The following is a 23,876-nucleotide window of genomic DNA, read 5'->3' on the forward strand; positions in this document are numbered from 1 at the left end:
GTATTGTTGCGGCCAGAGAGTGTGGCTTTCCACTCGCAACCTTCCTCTTACGACAGCTTCTCGTAAGTTGACTCCGCGGTTCATTGGTCCGTTCCGTGTCTCCCAGGTCGTCAATCCTGTCGCTGTGCGACTGCTTCTTCCGCGACATCTTCGTCGCGTCCATCCTGTCTTCCATGTCTCCTGTGTTAAGCCCTTTCTTCGCACCCCGTTCGTCTTCCCTCCCCCTCCCGTCCTTGTCGAGAGCGCACCTATTTACAAGGTACATAATATCATGGACATGCGTTCTCGGGACGGGGTCACCAATACTTAGTGGATTGGGAGGGTTACGGTCCTGAGGAGAGGAGTTGGGTTCCGTCTCGGGACGTGCTGGACCGTTCACTCATCGATGATTTCCTCCGTTGCCGCCAGGATTCCTCCTCGAGTGCGCCAGGAGGCGCTCGGTGAGTGGGGGTACTGTCATGTTTGTCATTTATTATCATGTCTTGTCCCTGTGCTCCCCATTCTATTCGTTTCCCTCTGCTGGTCTTATTTGGTTCTTTCCTCCTTCTATCCCTCTCTCTCCCCCTCCCTCTCTCACTCTCTCGCTCTCTCTTCTCTCTATCGTTCCGTTCCTGCTCCCAGCTGTTCCTATTCCCCTAATCATCATTTAGTCTTCCCACACCTGTTCCCGATCCTTTCCCCTGATTAGAGTCCCTATTTATTCCTTTGTGTTCCGTTCCTGTCCCGTCGGTTCCTTGTTTAGTATTCACCATGCTGTGATTGCGTTTCGCCCTGTCCTGTCGTGTTTTTGCTGTGATTGTGTATCGCCCTGTCCTGTCGTGTTTTTTGCCTTCATCAGATGCTGCGTGTGAGCAGGTGTCTCTGTCAACTACGGCCTGCGCCTACCCGAAGCGACCTGCAGTCTGTGGTCGCTTCTCCAGTTATTCCCCTCTACAGACTAGAGGATTTCTGTTATTCCCTGTTTGGACTTAAATAAACTCTGTTTCTGTTAAGTCGCTTTTGGGTCCTCTTTCACCTGCATGACACTGAGCCAGTTTAGGGGATGCGAGCTGATGAGTCTCTCCTACTCATTTCCCCAGAGCTCCATCAAGTCCCCAGCAACACTCTTCTCTTCTAATCTACACCAAAAGCCTGTACAGTACAGCACATTGCCAGCAGAGACAGGCCTGTAAAGTATAGCACATTGCCAGCAGAGACAGGCCTGTATAGTACAGCACATTGCCAGCAGAGACAGGCCTGTATAGTACAGCACATTGCCAGCAGAGACAGGCCTGTATAGTACAGCACATTGCCAGCAGAGACAGGCTGTTCCAATAGCAAATGTATTAGATAGATATTCTAATGTTCTCCTTGAGTAATCACAGATGACACAAAGGTCAGATGATGACAGGTGATATGGATGATAGGACAGAGAGAGGATGGCTTTTTCAGGTGACTTTGAAAATATCTGAAATACAGTTTGTTCTCATGGATTATGCTGGTGAACATTGGCAATATCCACAGGTATAAATATTACATATTCATGCCTGTTCCATTTTATATCCTAGTGTACTTATGTTGTGTTTGTGTGTGTCGCTGCTTGGCTCTACAGGACAGTATATTATAGTGTCGTCTAATTAACAACTAGATCGCAATCTTTTAAACCATGTTAACATGGTGTCCATATCCTGATACCAAGGAGGATTACCCGTTCTAGGACAAATAACATATACACCAAATTATATGAATAGAAATAAGATAAACTGTGTTTAAAAGATAAGTTGTGGTCCTCTCCAGCTCAGTTGGTAGAGGATGACGCTTTGGCGCTATTTCACACATTAGGCTGTCAACCACGTCCAATCACCATATCCATGACCATGTTTCCAAAGCCAATCATGTATTGCTTCTCATATTTCGGGAGAAGGACACAGCCAATAGCGTCGCACACCCCTCCATCGTTCGAAAGTTGGAATGGTGCGACGCTATTGGTTGACTCAGCCAACCACCTGGGAAAAAAAAGAGAAACATCCAGATAGTGCACAATCGAGACAGAAATGTAGCTAGCCCGCTAGCTAGCCTACCTTCTCTAACTTTCTCCTTGACTATCAGCATTTCATACCACAAGGTAAGGTAAAAAATATGAATTATACTATAGCTAGCCTGCTAGCTAGCCTACCTTCTCTAACTTTCTCCTTGACTATCAGCATTTCATACCACAAGGTAAGGTTAAAAATATGAATTACACTAACCAGAGCAAACATGTTTTCCAACCGTAGAATGTAAATAGCAACCGCTAACTTGTTGCTATCAATAGTTGCTGCTTAGCATGCTAGCTAGCTAGCATGGTAACGGTACAGTAAAAATGCAGTTGCTCTAGCGTTCGTTTTTTATAGGTAATAGAATTGTCAAAGTTGCTGAGATCTAAAATATAATGTATTCTGCCAACGTTACCACGGTCAAGTTATTGCCCATTTTAGTAAATGCTATTGATCTAGCTAAGTGTATTAGATGAATTCTACTGTAAAGTTACCAAATTATGGGTCTGTACTGTAAGCTGTTTACACAGATAGCAAACGTTATCTATAATAATATAATAATAATATATGCCATTTAGCAGACGCTTTTATCCAAAGCGACTTACAGTCATGTGTGCATACATTCTACGTGTGGGTGGTCCCGGGGATCGAACCCACTACCCTGGCGTTACAAGCGCCATGCTCTACCAACTGAGCTACACCGTGGTCCTGTGTAGCTCAGTTGGTAGAGCATGGCGCTTGTAACGCCAGGGTAGTGGGTTCGATCCCCGGGACCACCCACACGTAGAATTTATGCACACATGACTGTAAGTCGCTTTGGATAAAAGCGTCTGCTAAATGGCATATATTATTATTATATTATTATAGATAACGTTTGCTATCTGTGTAAACAGCTTACAGTACAGACCCATAATTTGGTAACTTTACAGTAGAATTCAATTTCATTGGGTTGGGCAAAGTTAGTGTCACCTGATGTCCTTCTGACTAGATAGGTAGCTGTATTGTTATGCCAGCTAAGTTATATAATGCTATTCAGGGGGCCAACGTTGTTATACACATATCTAGGCATAGCTAACAGTGCCTTCAGACCCCTTGACTTTTTCCACATTACAGCCTTATTCTAAAATGGATAAAATAAAACAATTTCCTCATCAATCTACACGCAATACCCCATAATGACAAAGCAAAACATTTTTTTTTTATGTTTGCAAATTTATTAAAAACAAAAAACAGAAATATCAAATTTACATAAGTATGATATGAGACTCGAAATTGAACCGAGGTGCATCCTGTTTCCATGGATCATCCTTGAGATGTTTCTACAACTTGATTGGAGGCCACCTGGGATAAATTCAATTGATAGGACATGATTTGTAAAGGCACACACCTGTCTATATAAGGTCTCACAGTTGACAGTGCATGTCAGAACAAAAACTAAGCCATGATGTTGAAGGAATTGTCTGTAGAGCTCTGAGACAGGATTGTGTCGAGTCACAGATCTGGGGAAGGGTACCAAAACATTTCTGCAGCATTGAAGGTCCCCAAGAACACAGTGGCCTTCATCATTCTTAAATGGAAGAAGTTTGGAACCACCAAGACTCTTCCTAGTGCTGGCCTCCTGGCCAAACTGAGCAATTGGGGGATAATGGCCTTGGTCAGGGAGGTGACCAATAACCTGATGGTGACCAAGAACCCGGGAATTTCTCTGTGGATATGGGAGAACCTTCCAGAAAGACAACCATCTCTGCAGCACTCCACCAATCATGTCTTTATGGTAAATTGTCCAGATGGAAGCCACTCCTCAGTAAAAGGCACATGTCAGCCCAGATGGAGTATTTCAAAAGGCACCTAAACAAGATTCTCTGGTCTGATGAAACCAATACTGAACTCGTTGGCCTGAATGCCAAGCGTTGCATCTGGAGGAAACCTGGCACCATCCCCAAGGCATGGTGATGGAAGCATGGTGGTGGCAGCATCATGCTGTGGGAATGTATTTCAGTTTTTCAGCGTCAGGGAGACTAGTCAGGATCGAGGTAAAGATGAACGGTGCAAAATACAGAGATCCTTGATGAAAACCTGCTCAGGACCTGTGACTGGGGCAAAGGTTCACCTTCCAACGGGACAACGACCCTAAGCACACAACCAAGACAACGAAGGAGTGCCTTCGGGACAAGTCTCTGAATGTCCTTGAGTGGGACAGCCAGAGCCTGTGCTTGAACCCAATCAAACATCTCTGGAGAGACCTGAAAATAGCTGTACAATTTAATCCATTTTAGAATAAGGCTGTAACCAAACAAAATGTGGGGGAAAGAAATAGTCAATGGGTCTGAATATACCTATGTATTTGTTTAGGAATTAAAATCAGTCAGCCCATGATGTATGGCCTAAGTTGACTCATTTGCCATGATGTTAGCCTATTTGCTTGAATTCTGACAAATGTCCCAATAACATCATGTAATCTTGTAGGCTGCCTGTTTTAGTCTAGTTTACATTAGGTTTGCATATGTATTACTAATTGTTATTGTGGTAGAGCAATCCATTCATCCTGTTGGATTCAGATGTCTAAAAATACCCATAAGCCCCACAAGGGAGTGGATGTCCTGCTTGCAGACATTTGCCACTACATGGGTTTGATCTGTCGATGCGGCCAACAGGTCAGCTCCGAGGAAGAAGAGTTGGTATGACCTCTTTCAAAAGGTGCGTATTATGACAAGGGATAATGGCAAACCATGCATAGGGCTATGACATTTGAACTTGTATTTGTCTAGAAAACACACTGTGCTACTAGAAATACATGTCATTAAATGTTGTACTAATGAACAGCAACTGTATTACAATATTTGGCCGTCAACTTGTCATTGGATATTGTAACAAAGAGAGAATACACAGCGTCAAAGTTCCAAGCTGTGATCTTGTCAACCAATCACAACAGGTTAAGGAAAGTTCCAGAAAGACCTAGAGTTCATCATCCCCTGACTCCCGGTTTCAGGTGTTGGGGATGGGTAGTTGGTGTGAGTTGTTTAGGAGTGCTGTGAGATGGTGAAGTCACCAGCAGGGCTTCCTTATATATTGTTACAGATAGAGAATTGTCCAATGCAGGTCCATGGACAACTCTGTTCATGGTTATTCAGAGATGTGTCTGTGGATTTCACCCCCAGGAGGTGACATTTTTAAATCTCAGACTATAAACAACATGTATAACATATCCTATTGTTGTATCTATATTTCCCACCTATATCTGAAGCAGGTCTCGACCAGTGGACATGCTGGGCCAGCACCTATATCTGAAGCAGGTCTCTACCAGTGGACATGCTGGGCCAGCACCTATATCTGAAGCAGGTCTCTACCAGTAGACATGCTGTGCCAGCACCTATAGCTGAAGCAGGTCTCTACCAGTGGACATGCTGGGCCAGCACCTATATCTGAAGCAGGTCTCTACCAGTGGACATGCTGGGCCAGCACCTATATCTGAAGCAGGTCTCTACCAGTGGACATGCTGGGCCAGCACCTATAGCTGAAGCAGGTCTCTATCAGTAGACATGCTGGGCCAGCACCTATATCTGAAGCAGGTCTCTACCAGTAGACATGCTGGGCCAGCACCTATAGCTGAAGCAGGTCTCTATCAGTGGACATGCTGGGCCAGCACCTATATCTGAAGCAGGTCTCTACCAGTAGACATGCTGGGCCAGCACCTGTATCTGAAGCAGGTCTCTATCAGTGGACATGCTGGACCAGCACCTATATCTGAAGCAGGTCTCTATCAGTGGACATGCTGGGTCAGCACCTGTATCTGAAGCAGGTCTCTACCAGTAGACATGCTGGGCCAGCACCTGTATCTGAAGCAGGTCTCTATCAGTGGACATGCTGGGCCAGCACCTATATCTGAAGCAGGTCTCTACCAGTAGACATGCTGGGCCAGCACCTGTATCTGAAGCAGGTCTCTATCAGTGGACATGCTGGGCCAGCACCTGTATGTGAAGCAGGTCTCTATCAGTGGACATGCTGGGCCAACACCTGTATCTGAAGCAGGTCTCTATCAGTAGACATGCTGGGCCAGCACCTGTATCTGAAGCAGGTCTCTACCAGTGGACATGCTGTGCCAGCACCTGTATGTGAAGCAGGTCTCTACCAGTAGACATGCTGGGCCAGCACCTGTATGTGAAGCAGGTCTCTATCAGTGGACATGCTGGGCCAGCACCTACAGCTCTGCCAGCTCCTGTGTCTGTGTCTGTTGTTCATACTCATTGTTGTCAATGGTAAATATGACATTTTGTCACATTATTTTACCTCCACTACTATGGCTCTGCTGCCATGATCGGACACAGATGTAGATAATCCTGGTGACTTGGTTTCCTCTGTTTTTTGTTTTTTATTCCACCTTTATTTAACCAGTAGGCAAGTTGAGAGCACCTTTATTTAACCAGGTAGGCGAGTTGAGAACACCTTTATTTAACCAGTAGGCTAGTTGAGAACACCTTTATTTAACCAGGTAGGCTAGTTGAGAACACCTTTATTTAACCAGGTAGGCAAGTTGAGAACACCTTTATTTAACCAGGTAGGCAAGTTGAGAACACCTTTATTTAACCAGGTAGGCAAGTTGAGAACACCTTTATTTAACCAGGTAGGCAAGTTGAGAACACCTTTATTTAACCAGGTAGGCAAGTTGAGAACACCTTTATTTAACCAGGTAGGCCAGTTGAGAACACCTTTATTTAACCAGGTAGGCCAGTTGAGAACACCTTTATTTAACCAGGTAGGCCAGTCGAGAACAAGTTCTCATTTACAATTGCGACCTGGCCAAGATAAAGCAAAGCAGTTCGACACATACAACAACACAGAATTAAACATGGAGTAAAACAAACATACAGTAGAAAAATAAGTCTATATACAATGTGAGCAAATTAGGTGGGATAAGGGAGGTAAAGGCAAAAAAAAGGCCATGGTGGCGAAGTAAATACAATATAGCAAGTAAAACACTGGAATGGTAGATTTGCAGTGGAATAATGTGCCTGGTAGAGATAGAAATAATGGGGTGCAAAGGAGAAAAATAAATAAATACAGTAGGGAAAGAGGTAGTTGTTTGGGCTAAATTATCAATGGACTATGTACAGGTGCAGTAATCTATGAGCTGCTCTGACAGCTGGTGCTTAAAGCTAGTGAGGGAGATAAGTGTTTCCAGTTTCAGATATTTTTGTAGTTCGTTCCAGTCATTGGCAGCAGAGAACTGGATGGAGAGGCGGCCAAAGGAGGAGTTGGCGAGCTGAGATAAGGGGGACTTTACCTAGCAGGGTCTTGTAGATGACCTGGAGCCAGTGTGTTTCGCGACGAGTATGAAGTGAGGGCCAGCCAACGAGAGCATACAGGTCACAGTGGTGGGTAGTATATGGAGCTTTGGTGACAAAACAGATGGCACTGTGATAGACTGCATCCAATTTACATCGCCAAAGTCGAGGATTGGTAGGATGGTCAGTTTTACAAGGGTATGTTTGGCAGCATGAGTGAAGGACTATTAGGTTTCTTTCCCTCTATTTTGCGATTCAATAAGCAAAGGTTTTGAGGGCCCTCATCTGTCTGCAGCAAGACCAAACCTTAAAGGGGAATCGAAACACTAGGATTTAGAACGCCAGCTATTTGTCAATCGCGATTTTGGCATTGTTGTGTCACTAGCAGGAGAGACCATTTTGGAACTCCTTCCAAATGGCTGAATTTACAGACTCGCTCCGAAACTGAGAATGAAGTAACGTTAGTTAGAGAGCCAATAAACCTACTGAAGACGTTCATGTTTGAGCCGATCGTTGCCCCAGATCAGAGTTCGTTCTCGTAGCGGTAACAACACCGATATGCTGCCTAAAACACCTCAGGTAGAGGGTCGGCGTAGCCACACACAAACTGGTGGGGATGCTACCAGATAATGGCTAGAGTGTGTGTGTGTGTGTGTGTGTGTGTGTGTGTGTAGAGAGATGTTGGCGATGCAGCACAAAATCCCAGCAGATGGTGGCTGTATTACATCCAGTCAGAGGTTCCTGTCAGTCTGTCTGGATGGTGATGTACTTATTGGACATGTTGCTATGAAGGACTTCCTGGCAGGAGAGGTTACTTGACCAGTCGGCAACCGATATGCCAGTTATAAAAAATAGCTGAAATTTTGCTTGATTATAAATTAAGGTAAATATCAGTATTGGGTAATTGCTCAATATATATATATATATAATATAATCAGTATCTTATAACAGTGTTTATCACCAGCGTTTTTTGGCGTGATGGAAACACATTTACCTTTTTTAGATTAGATGATCGGAGTTTGAAAAGCAGACAGCATCATGATTTATGAAATCTCATTCTAACCAATAATGGGGCTCATTTATCAATACATTGTGATTTAGTTTCGGAATCAGACTACCTTGTCTTATGATTTTGCTTGCAGAGCATACAGACTGGAGGTTTATCGCCTGGTAACCCTATGGGCATAAGGGAGGATTGGACGAGGGGTACGACGTCTCGTCCCTGCGTGTTGTGGTTTCATCAAGAAGGTGCACGTACCCAGAATAAAAGGCATTGATAAAGGGTCTGAATTTGAATAAAACCAGTTCATTTAGTAAATCGAGCCTGCTGTGATTTTATTTTTTCTTCCCCAAGACATAGACCTAATGCCTGCGCCTTATGTTAAAAAAAAATAGTATTAGTTTAGCTTATCTACTATAACAACAGGTTCAAGCGTAATAAACTTGATTTGAACATAAAACTGCTTCCAATGCCCACTAACCCCGTGTCCCTGTCACGTGACTTCAACTAGCTTTGGCTGCCGTCTATCGGAAAGGAATGGTACCTACACTGGAAGGCTAGTTGACAGAGTCAAAGGAGACTTTAATAATATACCATTTAGCAGACACTTTTATCCAAAGCGAACTGGGTTATATGATAGTGGAAACAGATCATAGAAACATGGTCAGTCTTTGCATCTGTATCTCTGTCTATGAATTTGAGACTGGTTACATTTTCCAGCCCCGTCCCTCAGATCTTTACAGAAGACCAGGGAGACACTTTGTTATTGGTTCTACTGCTGATTGGCACTTTAAGAAATTCAAATGCAGATTAAATACACACCAAAATATGTTAGAGATACTATAAAAAATGTCCCATCACTCACTTAGTGAATACACAGCATCCAGCACAACAATCAATCAAATCAAATCAAATATAGCTGATATCTTTTACAGAAAAGCCTAAAACCCCAAACAGCAAACAATCAAAACGGAATCAATCAAATATATTCAAAAAATAAAATAATAACCACAGTGGTTATAGAAAGTGCAACAGTTCAACACCTCAGGAGCAAATGTCAGTTGTCTTTTCATAGCTGAGCATTAATAGGTTGAGAGAGATAGTCGAAACAGCAGAACCAGGACATAGTAGCATATCCGTTGAAACGGGTTAAAAAAACATTGGAAAAGCAACTCCACTCGGATTCCCTTTATGGGAGGGTGTATCTTTGAATTTGCTGTTGAATGGCCTGCTCCTTCTCCATTTTCAGAGCACCATCCCGCTCCCCCAAGGTGATCGATAGTGTAACTTCGGCTCGCACTGTGATTGTGATTCTGAGCTCTCGGGTTTATACAGCGAGTTCTGGTCTTCACTGATCTCACTCTCCGTCAGCTCCACCTGTGGCGTATAGGGGCAGGACTCAGTTGTATACTGATGGTTGTAATCTATCTGGGCCCCGAGCTCTTTAGTGATGGTCCCTGTGGACCTCTTCTCCACTGCAGCACAGGAACACTCTGGAACCCAGGGGTCAGTTTGGCAGGCTGTACTAACCCTTCTTTCCGGGTGGTAGAAAACCATTAAGGCATCTTACAGAAAACACTTCAGAAACAATTGAATAGTTTACCTTCGACTAGAGTTGCAACAAAGTTGTCCAGTGTCTTAACGCTAAGTTGTCCAGTGTCTTAATGCTAAGTTGTCCAGTGTCTTAACGCTAAGTTGTCCAGTGTCTTAATGCTAAGTTGTCCAGTGTCTTAACGCTAAGTTGTCCAGTGTCTTAACGCTAAGTTGTCCAGTGTCTTAACGCTAAGCCTAGTCAACATCATCAAGCCTAGTCAACATCAGTCATGGTTGGTTACCGTTACCTCAGGCTCCATTGCTTTGACTCGCGTCACCTCCGTTCAGTCGTTTTTGCTTGACTCAAGTCGATGATGGTCGGTCGGTAACCCCTACACCATAACACTCAATGTAAAAGGGAGGCACAAGCCGAGGGCGTCGACTTCATAGTGACCGTGGTGTTCGCCTTCATGTGGCTGGTCAGTTCTTCGGCCTGGGCCCAGGCCTTGTCGGACGTCAAGGTCGCCACAGATCCAGATGAGGTGCAGGAGCTCATATCTGCCTGTAAGGTCATGACCAACAAGTGTGGCTCAGTGCAAGGACCCCGTTGGTCAGGCCTTAACACCTCTGTGGTGTTTGGATTCCTAAACTTCGTCCTGTGGGCAGGAAACATCTGGTTTGTTTTCAAGGAGACAGGCTGGCATAAGGGAGGACCTGCTCGGTACGCTGGAGCGCCACCCGAAAAACGGGCCGCGACCTTCAGCCAGCAGCAGCCCTACAACCAGGGCAGCTTCGACCAGTCAGGAGGCTACAGCGACCAGGGAGACCGGGAGCAGGCATCAGAATACAGTCCTGTGGGCGAACCCACCTCCTACTACAATCAGATGTAGCCTTTCAGTCTGATTGGCACATCAGTGTTCTATAAGGACAAATTCAATCAGGGGTTAAGGAAGGAAAGGGTTGAAGGGAGGGGGCATGAGGGGCTAGCTCAGTTTGATCCTCTGATGCATCACGTTGTTGGTGTCCTGTTTGTGCAAAAACATAAACAAATGTGTTCAAATGACCTACATGCAGTTCTTAGGTAAAAATATTCTGGTGCCAGAAAAGGTAAATTGTCAATTTGATACAGTTTTACGCGTTGTATTTTTAAGTATTGTACAAATCTAGATTTTAGTTACGTTTTTAGATGTTGTTTTCGTGAATGTTGTATTGCCTGTGGTTTGAGTCTGTTTACAGTTTATCTTTTTCTGTGCTCGGTGCAATGCCACAGACCTTTTTAACGAGATATCTTTTTCAAACTGGTTTGTACTGTCGTGGAAGAAAAATGTGGTCTACAATTGTATAATTCTTGAAGTTTCCTATATAGTCTTGACAAAGTGCATGAAGTTGTGCTATGTGTTTCTATGCTTGATTGTGCACATTCTAATTATGAAATTTGTAAGTCGCTCTAGATAAGAGCGTCTGCTAAATGACTTAAATGTAACATAGGCCTATGACTCCTTGCCATTCGGAAACTCCCGGTTACTGCATTTAAAGTGCCCTGCATTGCGAAGTCTACCACCGTAAAGTTATTTTTGCAGACCCTGCTAGATCGAGCTGGCACGTCCTTCCTCTTCGGGACATGGAGACACTTCTTCAAATGTTGGGAAGCTGAAGGTAGCTTACCGAGGGATTTTGTAGGAGACAAATTCATCTATTAAAATATGGCAGAAACAAAAAACTGTGTCAGTGTTTTGATTAGATGAAGATATTGTGAGTAATCATCCATTTTTGTTTAGTTTTGGATTATGCTGTATTTAATTTTCAGGTGAGCTGATTGGTGAGGACTACCTGCTCATGCAGACTGGGAAGGCCATGCAGAACATGGACCCTGACTTGGAGACTGATTTTTGAGGCAATAGTACCCCACAGTTGGTCGTCTTCTAAATGACTTCTTCACCACTGACTTCTCTGCTGCCAGGCCCACCCAGGTTACTCCAACTACAATCTTCCGTCCCACTGGGCACACACTGGTTGTATTTCTGTCTGTAATAAAGCCGTTCTGATTGGCTGGGCCTGGCTCCCCAGTGGGTGGGCCTATGCCCTCTGAATGGCTAGCCATATAGCCCTGGCAACTGTAGTCAGCCAGGTTACTGCTCTAACACCTAGCCGTAGCCCTGGAGACTGTAGTCAGCCAGGTTACTGCTCTCAGCACTAGTCGTAGCCCTGGAGACTAGTCAGCCAGGTTACTGCTCTCACCACTAGTCGTAGCCCTGGAGACTAGTCAGCCAGGTTACTGCTCTCACCACTAGCCGTAGCCCTGGAGACTAGTCAGCCAGGTTACTGCTCTCACCACTAGTCGTAGCCCTGGAGACTAGTCAGCCAAGTTACTGCTCTCACCACTAGTCATAGCCCTGGAGACTGTAGTCAGCCAGGTTACTGCTCTCACCACTAGCCGTAGCCCTGGAGACTGTAGTCAGTCAGGTTACTGCTCTCACCACTAGTCGTAGCCCTGGAGACTAGTCAGCCAGGTTACTGCTCTCACCACTAGTTGTAGCCCTGGAGACTAGTCAGCCAGGTTACTGCTCTCACCACTAGCCGTAGCCCTGGAGAATGTAGTCAGCCAGGTTACTGCTCTCACCACTAGCCGTAGCCCTGGAGACTGTAGTCAGCCAGGTTACTGCTCTCACCACTAGTCGTAGCCCTGGAGACTGTAGTCAGCCAGGTTACTGCTCTCACCACTAGCCGTAGCCCTGGAGACTGTAGTCAGCCAGGTTACTGCTCTCACCACTAGTTGTAGCCCTGGAGACTGTAGTCAGCCAAGTTACTGCTCTCACCACTAGTCGTAGCCCTGGAGACTGTAGTCAGCCAGGTTACTGCTCTCACCACTAGCCGTAGCCCTGGAGACTGTAGTCAGCCAGGTTACTGCTCTCACCACTAGCCGTAGCCCTGGAGACTGTAGTCAGCCAGGTTACTGCTCCCACCACTAGTCGTAGCCCTGGAGACTGTAGTCAGCCAGGTTACTGCTCTCACCACTAGCCGTAGCCCTGGAGACTGTAGTCAGCCAGGTTACTGCTCTCACCACTAGTCGTAGCCCTGGAGACTAGTCAGCCAAGTTACTGCTCTCACCACTAGTCGTAGCCCTGGAGACTGTAGTCAGCCAGGTTACTGCTCTCACCACTAGCCGTAGCCCTGGAGACTGTAGTCAGTCAGGTTACTGCTCTCACCACTAGTCGTAGCCCTGGAGACTAGTCAGCCAGGTTACTGCTCTCACCACTAGCCGTAGCCCTGGAGAATGTAGTCAGCCAGGTTACTGCTCTCACCACTAGCCGTAGCCCTGGAGACTGTAGTCAGCCAGGTTACTGCTCTCACCACTAGTCGTAGCCCTGGAGACTGTAGTCAGCCAGGTTACTGCTCTCACCATTAGCCGTAGCCCTGGAGACTGTAGTCAGCCAGGTTACTTCTCTCACCACTAGTCGTAGCCCTGGAGACTAGTCAGCCAGGTTACTGCTCTCACCACTAGCCGTAGCCCTGGAGACTGTAGTCAGCCAGGTTACTGCTCTCACCACTAGCCGTAGCCCTGGAGACTGTAGTCAGTCAGGTTACTGCTCTCACCACTAGTCGTAGCCCTGGAGACTAGTCAGCCAGGTTACTGCTCTCACCACTAGCCGTAGCCCTGGAGAATGTAGTCAGCCAGATTACTGCTCTCACCACTAGCCGTAGCCCTGGAGACTGTAGTCAGCCAGGTTACTGCTCTCACCACTAGTCGTAGCCCTGGAGACTGTAGTCAGCCAAGTTACTGCTCTCACCACTAGTCGTAGCCCTGGAGACTGTAGTCAGCCAGGTTACTGCTCTCACCACTAGCCGTAGCCCTGGAGACTGTAGTCAGCCAGGTTACTGCTCTCACCACTAGCCGTAGCCCTGGAGACTGTAGTCAGCCAGGTTACTGCTCTCACCACTAGCCGTAGCCCTGGAGACTGAAGTTAGCCAGGTTACTGCTCTCACCACTAGCCGTAGCCCTGGAGACTGTAGTCAGCCAGGTTACTGCTCTCACCATTAGCCGTAGCCCTGGAGACTGTAGTCAGCCAGGTTACTGCTCTCACCACTAGCCGTAGCCCTGGAGACTGGAGTCAGCCAGGTTGCTGCTCTCACCACTAGCCGTAGCCCTGGAGACCAATCAGCCAGGTTACTGCTCTCACCACTAGCCGTAGCCCTGGAGACTGTAGTCAGCCAGGTTACTGCTCTCACCACTAGCCGTAGCCCTGGAGACTGTAGTCAGCCAGGTTACTGCTCTCACCACTAGTCGTAGCCCTGGAGACTGTAGTCAGCCAGGTTACTGCTCTCACCACTAGCCGTAGCCCTGGAGACTGTAGTCAGCCAGGTTACTGCTCTCACCACTAGCCGTAGCCCTAGCGACTGTAGTCAGCCAGGTTACTGCTCTCACCACTAGCCGTAGCCCTGGAGACTGTAGTCAGCCAGGTTACTGCTCTCACCACTAGCCGTAGCCCTGGAGACTGTAGTCAGCCAGGTTACTGCTCTCACCACTAGCCGTAGCCCTGGAGACTGTAGTCAGCCAGGTTACTGCTCTCACCACTAGTCGTAGCCCTGGAGACTAGTCAGCCAGGTTACTGCTCTCACCACTAGTCGTAGCCCTGGAGACTGTAGTCAGCCAGGTTACTGCTCTCACCACTAGCCGTAGCCCTGGAGACTAGTCAGCCAGGTTACTGATCTCAGCACCAGGCTCACTCCTCCAGACCTGTCTTGTTAATTACACAGCAAAATGTCATGTCCAGGTAAACTGGCAGAAAAGAGTTGGACTTGGTTCAGTGCAACAGCTCACCAACTTAAAGAGTTGTATATAGGATGGACTGAGGACAGGTTACTGGTGAGGCATAATTAAGAGTTGTATATAGGATGGACTGAGGACAGGTTACTGGTGAGGCATAATTAAGAGTTGTATATAGGATGGACTGAGGACAGGTTACTGGTGAGGCATAATTAAGTGTTGTATATAGGATGGACAGGTTACTGGTGAGGCATAATTAAGTGTTATATGGGATGGACAGGTTACTGGTGAGGCATAATTACGTGTTGTGTATATAGGATGGACAGGTTTCTGGTGAGGCATAATTACGTGTTGTGTATATAGGATGGACTGAGGACAGGTTACTGGTGAGGCATAATTAAGTGTTGTATATAGGATGGACAGGTTACTGGTGAGGCATAATTAAGTATTGTATATAGGATGGACAGGTTACTGGTGAGGCATAATTAAGTGTTGTATATAGGATGGACAGGTTACTGGTGAGGCATAATTAAGTGTTGTATATAGGATGGACAGGTTACTGGTGAGGCATAATTAAGTGTTGTATATAGGATGGACAGGTTACTGGTGAGGCATAATTAAGTGTTGTATATAGGATGGACTGAGGACAGGTTACTGGTGAGGCATAATTAAGTGTTGTATATAAGATGGACTGAGGACAGGTTACTGGTGAGGCATAATTAAGTGTTGTATATAAGATGGACTGAGGACAGGTTACTGGTGAGGCATAATTAAGTGTTGTATATAGGATGGACTGAGGACAGGTTACTGGTGAGGCATAATTAAGTGTTGTATATAGGATGGACTGAGGACAGGTTACTGGTGAGGCATAATTAAGTGTTGTATATAGGATGGACTGAGGACAGGTTACTGGTGAGGCATAATTAAGTGTTGTATATAGGATGGACAGGTTACTGGTGAGGCATAATTAAGTGTTGTATACAGGATGGACAGGTTACTGGTGAGGCATAATTAAGTGTTGTATATATAGGATGGACAGGTTACTGGTGAGGCATAATTACGTGTTGTGTGTATAGGATGAACAGGTTGCTGGTGAGGCATAATTACGTGTTGTGTGTATAGGATGAACAGGTTGCTGGTGAGGCATAATTACGTGTTGTGTGTATAGGATGAACAGGTTGCTGGTGAGGCATAATTACGTGTTGTGTATAGGATGAACAGGTTACTGGTGAGGCATAATTAAGTGTTGTATATATGATGGAAGATAATACAGTTCATTGTTGACTTGAAAGAATATCGTTAAATGCAGTATTTGCATTTGAATTGTATTAGAGGGGTTTTGGGTGGGCTTCCAGGTCATATTGAATTAGTTTGAATTAGTTTGACACTGGGTTCTGAGTGACTCATGTTGGTAATGAGGGATCAGAAGGTTCTAGGCACTAGCATTGTTCCACTACTCTGTCTAGCCTGCTGGTCCGCACATGGCTCTGACTGGACTTATTAGGGCCCGTTACTGGTCATGTGTGAGACAGATGATAATTAAAGATGTCTGGGTAATCCTCTCATGATGTGGGTGTGTGTGGGATCCATGATCGTGGTGGAAGGGTGTTGTCATTGGGGGAGTTCTACAGAGGCAAAAATCACATTCAATGATTTTAACATCTGCTAACCATGTGTATGTGACAAATAAAATTTGATTTGATTTGATATGAGGGGAAGGATGGTGTTAGGCCTAGGGCTGTTGTGGTGCCCGTATTACCACCACGCCGGCGGTTATGAGTCATGACCGCAGCAACATTCTACTTGAGTCATGGTAATCTTCTCTTATGCAGTCTGCACATGTGTTAGTAGTACCCAACTCACTAACGACCATCGGGTCATAATGGCCTGGTACTCAGGACTCTATTGTCCCTCCATTAAGTCATAATGGCCTGGTACTCAGGACTCTATTGTCCCTCCATCAGGTCATAATGGCCTGGTACTCAGGGCTCTATTGTCCCTCCATTAAGTCATAATGGCCTGGTACTCAGGACTCTATTGTCCCTCCATCAGGTCATAATGGCCTGGTACTCAGGGCTCTATTGTCCCTCCATTAAGTCATAATGGCCTGGTACTCAGGACTCTATTGTCCCTCCATCAGGTCATAATGGCCTGGTACTCACAGGGCTCTATTGTCCCTCCTGGTACTCAGGGCTCTATTGTCCATCCATCAAGTCATAATGGCCTGGTACTCCGGGGTATATTGTCCCTCCATCATCAATGTGATGATCAATTTAAAGAAACAAGTTCATCAACAGGTTAAAACTCAGTGTAAAACATGATCATTGTGGATGTTGTTTCAAAGCATAACACAATGAAATGGACTTGGTCTTTTACCAAATAGGGCTATCTTCTGTATACGACCCCTACCTTGTCACAAGACAGCTGATAAGCTAAAATGCATTAAACAGGAAAGAAAACGTCTTCTTTTTTTACCAGGCACACCTGTTAATTGAAATGCACTCCAGGTGACTACCTCATGAAGCTGGTTGAGAGAATGCCAAGATTGTGCAAAGCTGTCTTTAAGGCAAAGCGTGGCTACTTTGAAGAATCTCAAATACAAAATATATTTAGATTTGTTTAACACTTTATTGGTTACTACATGATTTCATGTGTTATTTCATAGTTTTGTTGTCTTCAATATTATTTTATAATGTAGAAAATAATAAAATAAAGACAAATCATTGAATGAGTAGGTGTGTCCAAACTTTTGACTGTTACTTATATTAAAATCAAATAAACATATAGTACACTACCTTTCAAAAGCTTGGGGTCACTTAGAAATGTCCGTGTTTTGGAAAGAAAAGCTTGGGGTCACTTAGAAATGTCCGTGTTTTGGAAAGAAAAGCTTGGGGTCACTTAGAAATGTCCGTGTTTTGGAAAGAAAAGCTTGGGGTCACTTAGAAATGTCCGTGTTTTTGAAAGAAAAGCTTGGGGTCACTTAGAAATGTCCGTGTTTTGGAAAGAAAAGCTTGGGGTCACTTAGAAATGTCCGTGTTTTGGAAAGAAAAGCTTGGGGTCTTAGAAATGTCCGTGTTTTGGAAAGAAAATGGGGTCCTTAGAAATGTCCGTGTTTTGGAAAGAAAAGCTTGGGGTCACTTAGAAATGTCCGTGTTTTGGAAAGAAAAGCTTGGGGTCACTTAGAAATGTCCGTGTTTTGGAAAGAAAAGCTTGGGGTCATTTAGAAATGTCCGTGTTTTGGAAAGAAAAGCTTGGGGTCACATAGAAATGTCAGTGTTTTGGAAAGAAAAGCTTGGGGTCACTTAGAAATGTCAGTGTTTTGGAAAGAAAAGCTTGGGGTCACTTAGAAATGTCTGTGTTTTGGAAAGAAAAGCTTGGGGTCACTTAGAAATGTCCGTGTTTTGGAAAGAAAAGCTTGGGGTCACTTAGAAATGTCTGTGTTTTGGAAAGAAAAGCTTGGGGTCACTTAGAAATGTCCGTGTTTTGGAAAGAAAAGCTTGGGGTCACTTAGAAATGTCCGTGTTTTGGAAAGAAAAGCTTGGGGTCACTTAGAAATGTCCGTGTTTTGGAAAGAAAAGCACATTTTTTTTGTCCGTTAAAATAACATCAAATTGATCTGAAATACAGTGTCGACATTGTTAATGTTGTAAATGATTTTGAATGGAATATCTATAAAGGCGTACAGAGGCCCATTATCAGCAACCATCACTACAATGTTCCAATGGCACGTTGTGTTAGCTAATCCAAGTTCAGCATTTTAAAAGGCTAATTGATCATTAGAAATCCCTTTTGCAATTATGTTAGCATAGCTGAAAGCTGTTCTTCCGATTTAAAGAAGCAATAAAACTGGCCTTCTTTAGACTGGTGCACTTCACAAAATAGATGGCATCATGAGGTAGGAATATTATGTGGATATATAGAAGCAATATCTCAAGACATCAGTCAGTAAGTTAAAGCTTAGTCTCAAATGGGTCTTCCAAATGGACAATGACCCCAAGCATATTTCCAAAGTTGTGGCAAAATGGCTTAAGGACAACAAAGTCAAGGTATTGGAGTGGCCGTCATAAAGCCCTGACCTCAATCCTATAGAAAATATTTGGGCTGAACTGAAAAAGCGTGTGCGAGCAAGGAGGCCTACAAACCTGACTGAGTTACACCAGTTCTGTCAAGAGGAATGGGCCAAAATTCACCCAACTTATTGTGGGAAGTTTGTGGAAGGCTATCTGAAACGTTTGACCCAAGTTAAACAATTTAAAGGCAATGCTACCAAATACTAGTTGAGTGTTGGTAAACTTCTGACCCACTGGGAATGTGATGAATGAAATAAAAGCTGAAATAAATCATTCTCTCTACTATTATTCTGACATTTCACATTCTTAAAATAAAGTGGTGATCCTAACTGACCTAAAACAGGACATTTTTTTTTACGAGGATTACATTTCAGGAATTGTGAAAAACTGAGTTTAAATGTATTTGGCTAAGGTGTATGTAAACTTCTGACTTCAACTGTATATTGAAACAATGATGCGATTGTTTGTGAGAATGCCAACAGGTCTGGTTCCTGTGGGGGAAAGATTATATTGGGGAAAGGTTCCTGTGGGGGTTGCCCAGGAAGCCAAGAAGGGGAGTGAGGTGTGTGTGTGTGTGTGTGTGTGTGTGTGTGTGTGTGTGTGTGTGTGTGTGTGTGTGTGTGTGTGTGTGTGTGTGTGTGTGTGTGTGTGTGTGTGTGTGTGTGTGTGTGTGTGTGTGTGTGTGTGTGTGTGTGTGTGCTCAAATACACAAGCATGTGGGGGTCTGGGAGAGGAAGTGTTTCAATCTGATGAATGGGCATGTGCCTGAACTCAATTGTCAACACTAATTGTAGACTCACCCATTCATTTCTAATGACTGGTCATTATTCACCGGGAACACCACAGGTGTACAAAAGTTAAAGAAAACATGTAATGAAAATCATCACAATGTATTTTGTGTGTTCAGATGCCATGTGTGGACAAAGTCATGGAACCTTATGGCGTTCAGATGAAATTAACTCAATTGTTCATAGAAAACTTGTAAATCGGTCCAATTCGACCAGCAGCGTAGCCTAGTGGTTAGAACGTTGGACTAGTAACCGGAAGGTTGCGAGTTCTAAACCCCGAGCTGACAAGGTACAAATCTGTCATTCTGCCCTTGAATCGGCAGTTAAGCCACTGTTCCCAGGCCGTCATTGAAAATAAGAATATGTTCTTAACTGACTTGCCTGGTAAAATAAAAAAAATAAAAACACAACAGGAGGGTTAAATGGATGGATTTTGATGGTGGTTTCATCATTATGTTACTTAGATTGATTGGTGGGTCAATATACTATTTTAAGGGAATAAATTCCTGGGATGTTCTGTGATGGAAGGCAGGGATGGACACTGCTAAGTTCCATTATGGCAATTACTAAATTTTAATTTGCGTCAACTTCAGTGTGAGAGAGCAAAAAGGTATTACGTGTTTGTGTGTGTGTGTTTATTTGTGTTTGTGTGTGTGTGTGTTTGTGTTGTGTGTGTTTGTGTTGTGTGTGTGTGTGTTTGTGTGTGTGTGTTTGTGTATGTGTTTGTGTGTGTGTTTAAAATTACAAGAGGCGTAGGACATCTCATCGTGTGAATCAACCTCCTTGTGTCCAGAACCAGATTTGAAGGTGATTAAAAAGTCACCGTAATCAGCTGTAATTAACCAGTCATGGCTAGATGGGATACAGTTTGTCAGATTGACATCAAAAGGTGAACATATTTGCATTTTAGATCAATCAATCAAATTCAGATGTAGAAGCACGGTGGCAAGGAAGTAAACTATAGAGGAAACGGCTCTGAGGGGTGGCTCGTCCTCTTCTGGTTGTGCCTGGTGGAGATCTTAAGAGGACATGGCCATTAAGGCTAGATTGTTCTTCAAGATGTTCAAAAGTTCATAGATAACAGGCAGGGTCAAATAATAATCCCAGAGGTTGTAGAGGGGGGCGACAGGTCAACACATCAGGAGGAAATGTCATTTGGCTTTACATAGCCGAGCATTCAGAGGTCAAGACAGCAGGTGTGGCAGAGAGAGAGTCAAAAACAGCAGGTACGGGACAAGGTAGATAACCCTAACCCTTTTCCTAATCTTAACCTAATTCTCCTAACCTGCTATGTTTATTCTCCTAATCTGCTACGTAAATTCTCCTAAACCGCTACAGACATAAACATACCACTGTAATGAACCAGGAAGAGGAATTTAGCCCGGCTCCACCAAGTGGACGCTCAATGGGGGGAAGGGGCACATGCACACGTTGATGATGTCACAAGGCAGATGGTGGTCTGATTGGTCGATGGACGTAATACACCAGGTTACATGTGGATTAGAGGATGAGGTATTTAATCCAAGCTGGTGTCTGAGAGTGGAAAAAACAAAAGCAATCGTACGTGACGTACTGAAGATGATCATTTTAAGAAAATGTATTGTCAAATTTGCCTTATTCTAGTGTTTATTTATTCTAGTGTTTGTTTATTCTAGTGTTTATTTATTCTAGTGTTTATTTATTCTAGTGTTTATTTATTCTAGTGTTTGTTTATTCTAGTGTTTATTTATTCTCGTGTTTATTTATTCTAGTGTTTATTTATTCTAGTGTTTATTTATTCTAGTGTTTATTTATTCTAGTGTTTATTTATTCTAGTGTTTATTTATTCTAGTGTTTATTTATTCTAGTGTTTATTTATTCTAGTGTTTGTTTATTCTAGTGTTTATTTATTCTAGTGTTTATTTATTCTAGTGTTTATTTATTCTAGTGTTTATTTATTCTCGTGTTTATTTATTCTAGTGTTTAATTGCGCTTCACACTTTCCATAACCAAGTAGTTACAAGTTTACGCCCCCAGACGATGCTTCATAAATCCCCCGACACAAACCGACTATTTGCATTTGTGGCCGCACAACATCCCTCACTGTGAGGCAGATTCCTGAAATAATGTGAGTGGGTGATCTACTGTTCCTGAAATAATGTGAGTGGGTGATCTATTGAGTGGGTTTGTGAAAATGTAATCATCTTGAATGTCAGATATTAGAGCGTTTACTCTAATTCCTTAACACCAAGAAATAGCCTTGTCACATAGCTAAAGCTTAGAGGAAGATAAAGCCCGTAAAGCTATGAATACATTAGAACAATGTTGCAACCATCTCCAAATGAAAATGTTTCTGCCTGCAGGCTATGCTGTCATTCCCCTGTATGTGGATGGATTAACTTTGGACAACAGGCAAATTCCAGAGATCCAACTGAGCGAAGGCCAAACTATTTTTATCCTCCAGACATAACTGAGGGGACAGATAGGAGTGTTTTAACTGACTTCCGTATAATAGCGAGTACATCATTATTATCTTTCAAACTCTTAACTCTCTGACGTGATATTTAAACTTGTGTATTTGTGGAATCCTCTGGGTACTGGACCTTGGGTCAAGGTTTGCATGTGGAAATGAAATGTGAATTTCCCCTCTGTCTTTGACACGCAGGGCCAGTCCAGGCTCGTGGGTGATTGTGTGTGTCTCTCTCTGCGTGTGCAGTGAGGGGAATAGATTAATTTATGTGTTAACCTCAATCCCAGCCAGTCCCTTGACCAAGCAAGTTAGAGGTAATATAATGATATAGAATGTGTAATGATATAGAACATAATGATATAGAATGTGTAATGATATAGAATATAATGATATAGAATGTGTAATGATATATAGAATATAATGATATCAGTGGCAAGCTAACAAATTCCCTCATCTGTCCCTTTAACCAGTGTCATAACAACAGGTTTAATTAGGAAAATAAACCCTATTTTCCCTCTCATTGTTCTGTGTGTGATTGCATGGTAATATGTAAAAAAATAACAACTTAGACACCTATTCTTCAACATGCTATTTACCACCTCATACAGTAATGACCTTCCGTGTGGGAACTGCCAACTGCACATCAGCATTAGCAAGGGGGAAACCTTGTTACTGAAAAATTGGGCTTTCATCACCCGTTGCCCTTTTGTTTGTTTTCCATTATTCAGAGGAAGTCGGCGGGTTGGCGGTGTCACTAGCTGGCTAACTGCCTTTCCCACCTCTCCAGACCCTTCTTGTTCTCTTGCTCTCTCTCTCTCCAGACCCTTCTCGCTCTCTTGCTCTCTCTCTCTCTAGACCCTTCTCGCTCTCTTGCTCTCTCTCTCTCCAGACCCTTCTCGCTCTCTTGCTCTCTCTCTCTCCAGACCCTTCTCGCTCTCTTGCTCTCTCTCTCTCCAGACCCTTCTCGCTCTCTTGCTCTCTCTCTCTCCAGACCCTTCTCGCTCTCTCACTCTCTCCATACCCTTCTCGCTCTCTTGCTCTCTCCCTCCAGACCCTTCATTCTCTGTCCTCTCTCTCTCTCTCTCTCTCTCTCTCTCTCTCTCTCTCTCTCTCTCTCTCTCTCTCTCTCTCTCTCTCTCTCTCTCTCTCTCTCTCTCTCTCTCTCTCTCTCTCTCTCTCTCTCTCTCTCTCTCTCTCTCTCTCTCTCTGCATCCTTCATAACAAGGGAGAGACATAGAGAGTTGATAATCTTTGCCAGAGGAGATCAGGGTCTCATTTCTTTGTAAACTCATTGGGAAAGCAGATGGTCATACATCATATTCCACTAGGAGAGAAAGCAGATTACTGTGACACCAGCTGAACCACAGCGCTAAACTTAGTTTGAGGACTTCTCTTCTCTCCTCTCTGCATGTGAAAACTTTAATAATACTCTGAGACAAGTAGGAAATAAGGCTTCAAATAAGGCCTTCGGAAATAGGACAAGAAGAAGAACAGCAAAAGTGACAAAAAATAAGCAAAATCGTTTTTAAAATAACAAAATATATAAAATAGAGTTACAGTTTGAGAAGAGAAAAACTGAATGTAAATATTTTATATTCTGTCAAAGTATAGTAAAATTGCAATGATTTCAATTAATTTATTTCCATTAATTTACAAACTGAATTTGATGATCTTTTAGTACTCGCGGTGTGTATGTAATATAGATTATAAATCCCTGTAAGCGCTCAGTGTATTGGGAGATATAGTGTGACCCTACAACAGTTAAGCGCATAAAGCATAAGCATTATTTCATAAGTAGCTCTTTGCTGCTGTTTGTCTCTACAGACCTACTCTAACTTATTAGCTGATGTGTGTAAGACCTTTCACATACTGGGCAGTGTTTTTTCACTGTTATGATGTGAACCCTAGCCTTTTCGGGGCCCTATGCGAGATTTGGTGATTCGGTAACTTGGTTATATTTACTACAAGGTTTAG

General features: G+C 43.8%; 1 protein-coding gene and 1 non-coding gene across 2 annotated transcripts; both read left to right on the top strand.

Annotated features, from left to right (window-relative positions):
* Window positions 1-2,717: 2,717 nt before the first annotated feature.
* trnat-ugu lies at window positions 2,718-2,797 on the top strand. The gene has a single exon. It is a non-coding gene; the product is annotated as a tRNA-Thr (tRNA).
* Window positions 2,798-9,747: 6,950 nt separating this feature from the next.
* On the top strand, window positions 9,748-10,720 carry LOC124040470 (synaptoporin-like). Its single transcript, XM_046357694.1, has 2 exons — window positions 9,748-9,803; window positions 10,249-10,720. Exons 1-2 carry the CDS (start codon window positions 9,748-9,750, stop codon window positions 10,718-10,720), a joined length of 528 nt encoding a protein of 175 aa, XP_046213650.1.
* Window positions 10,721-23,876: the final 13,156 nt, after the last annotated feature.

This window comes from Oncorhynchus gorbuscha, linkage group LG07 (assembly GCF_021184085.1).
Source record: "Oncorhynchus gorbuscha isolate QuinsamMale2020 ecotype Even-year linkage group LG07, OgorEven_v1.0, whole genome shotgun sequence".
In the NCBI taxonomy this organism is placed as follows: Eukaryota; Metazoa; Chordata; class Actinopteri; order Salmoniformes; family Salmonidae; genus Oncorhynchus; species Oncorhynchus gorbuscha.

Bases quoted from the DNA above. Each gene is read 5' to 3' on its own strand.
- LOC124040470 (XM_046357694.1), top strand. From the start codon at position 9,748: ATGGTCCCTGTGGACCTCTTCTCCACTGCAGCACAGGAACACTCTGGA. The intron at 9,804-10,248 runs GTCAGTTTGGCA...TCAATGTAAAAG, and splicing joins GAACACTCTGGAACCCAGGG to GGAGGCACAAGCCGAGGGCG.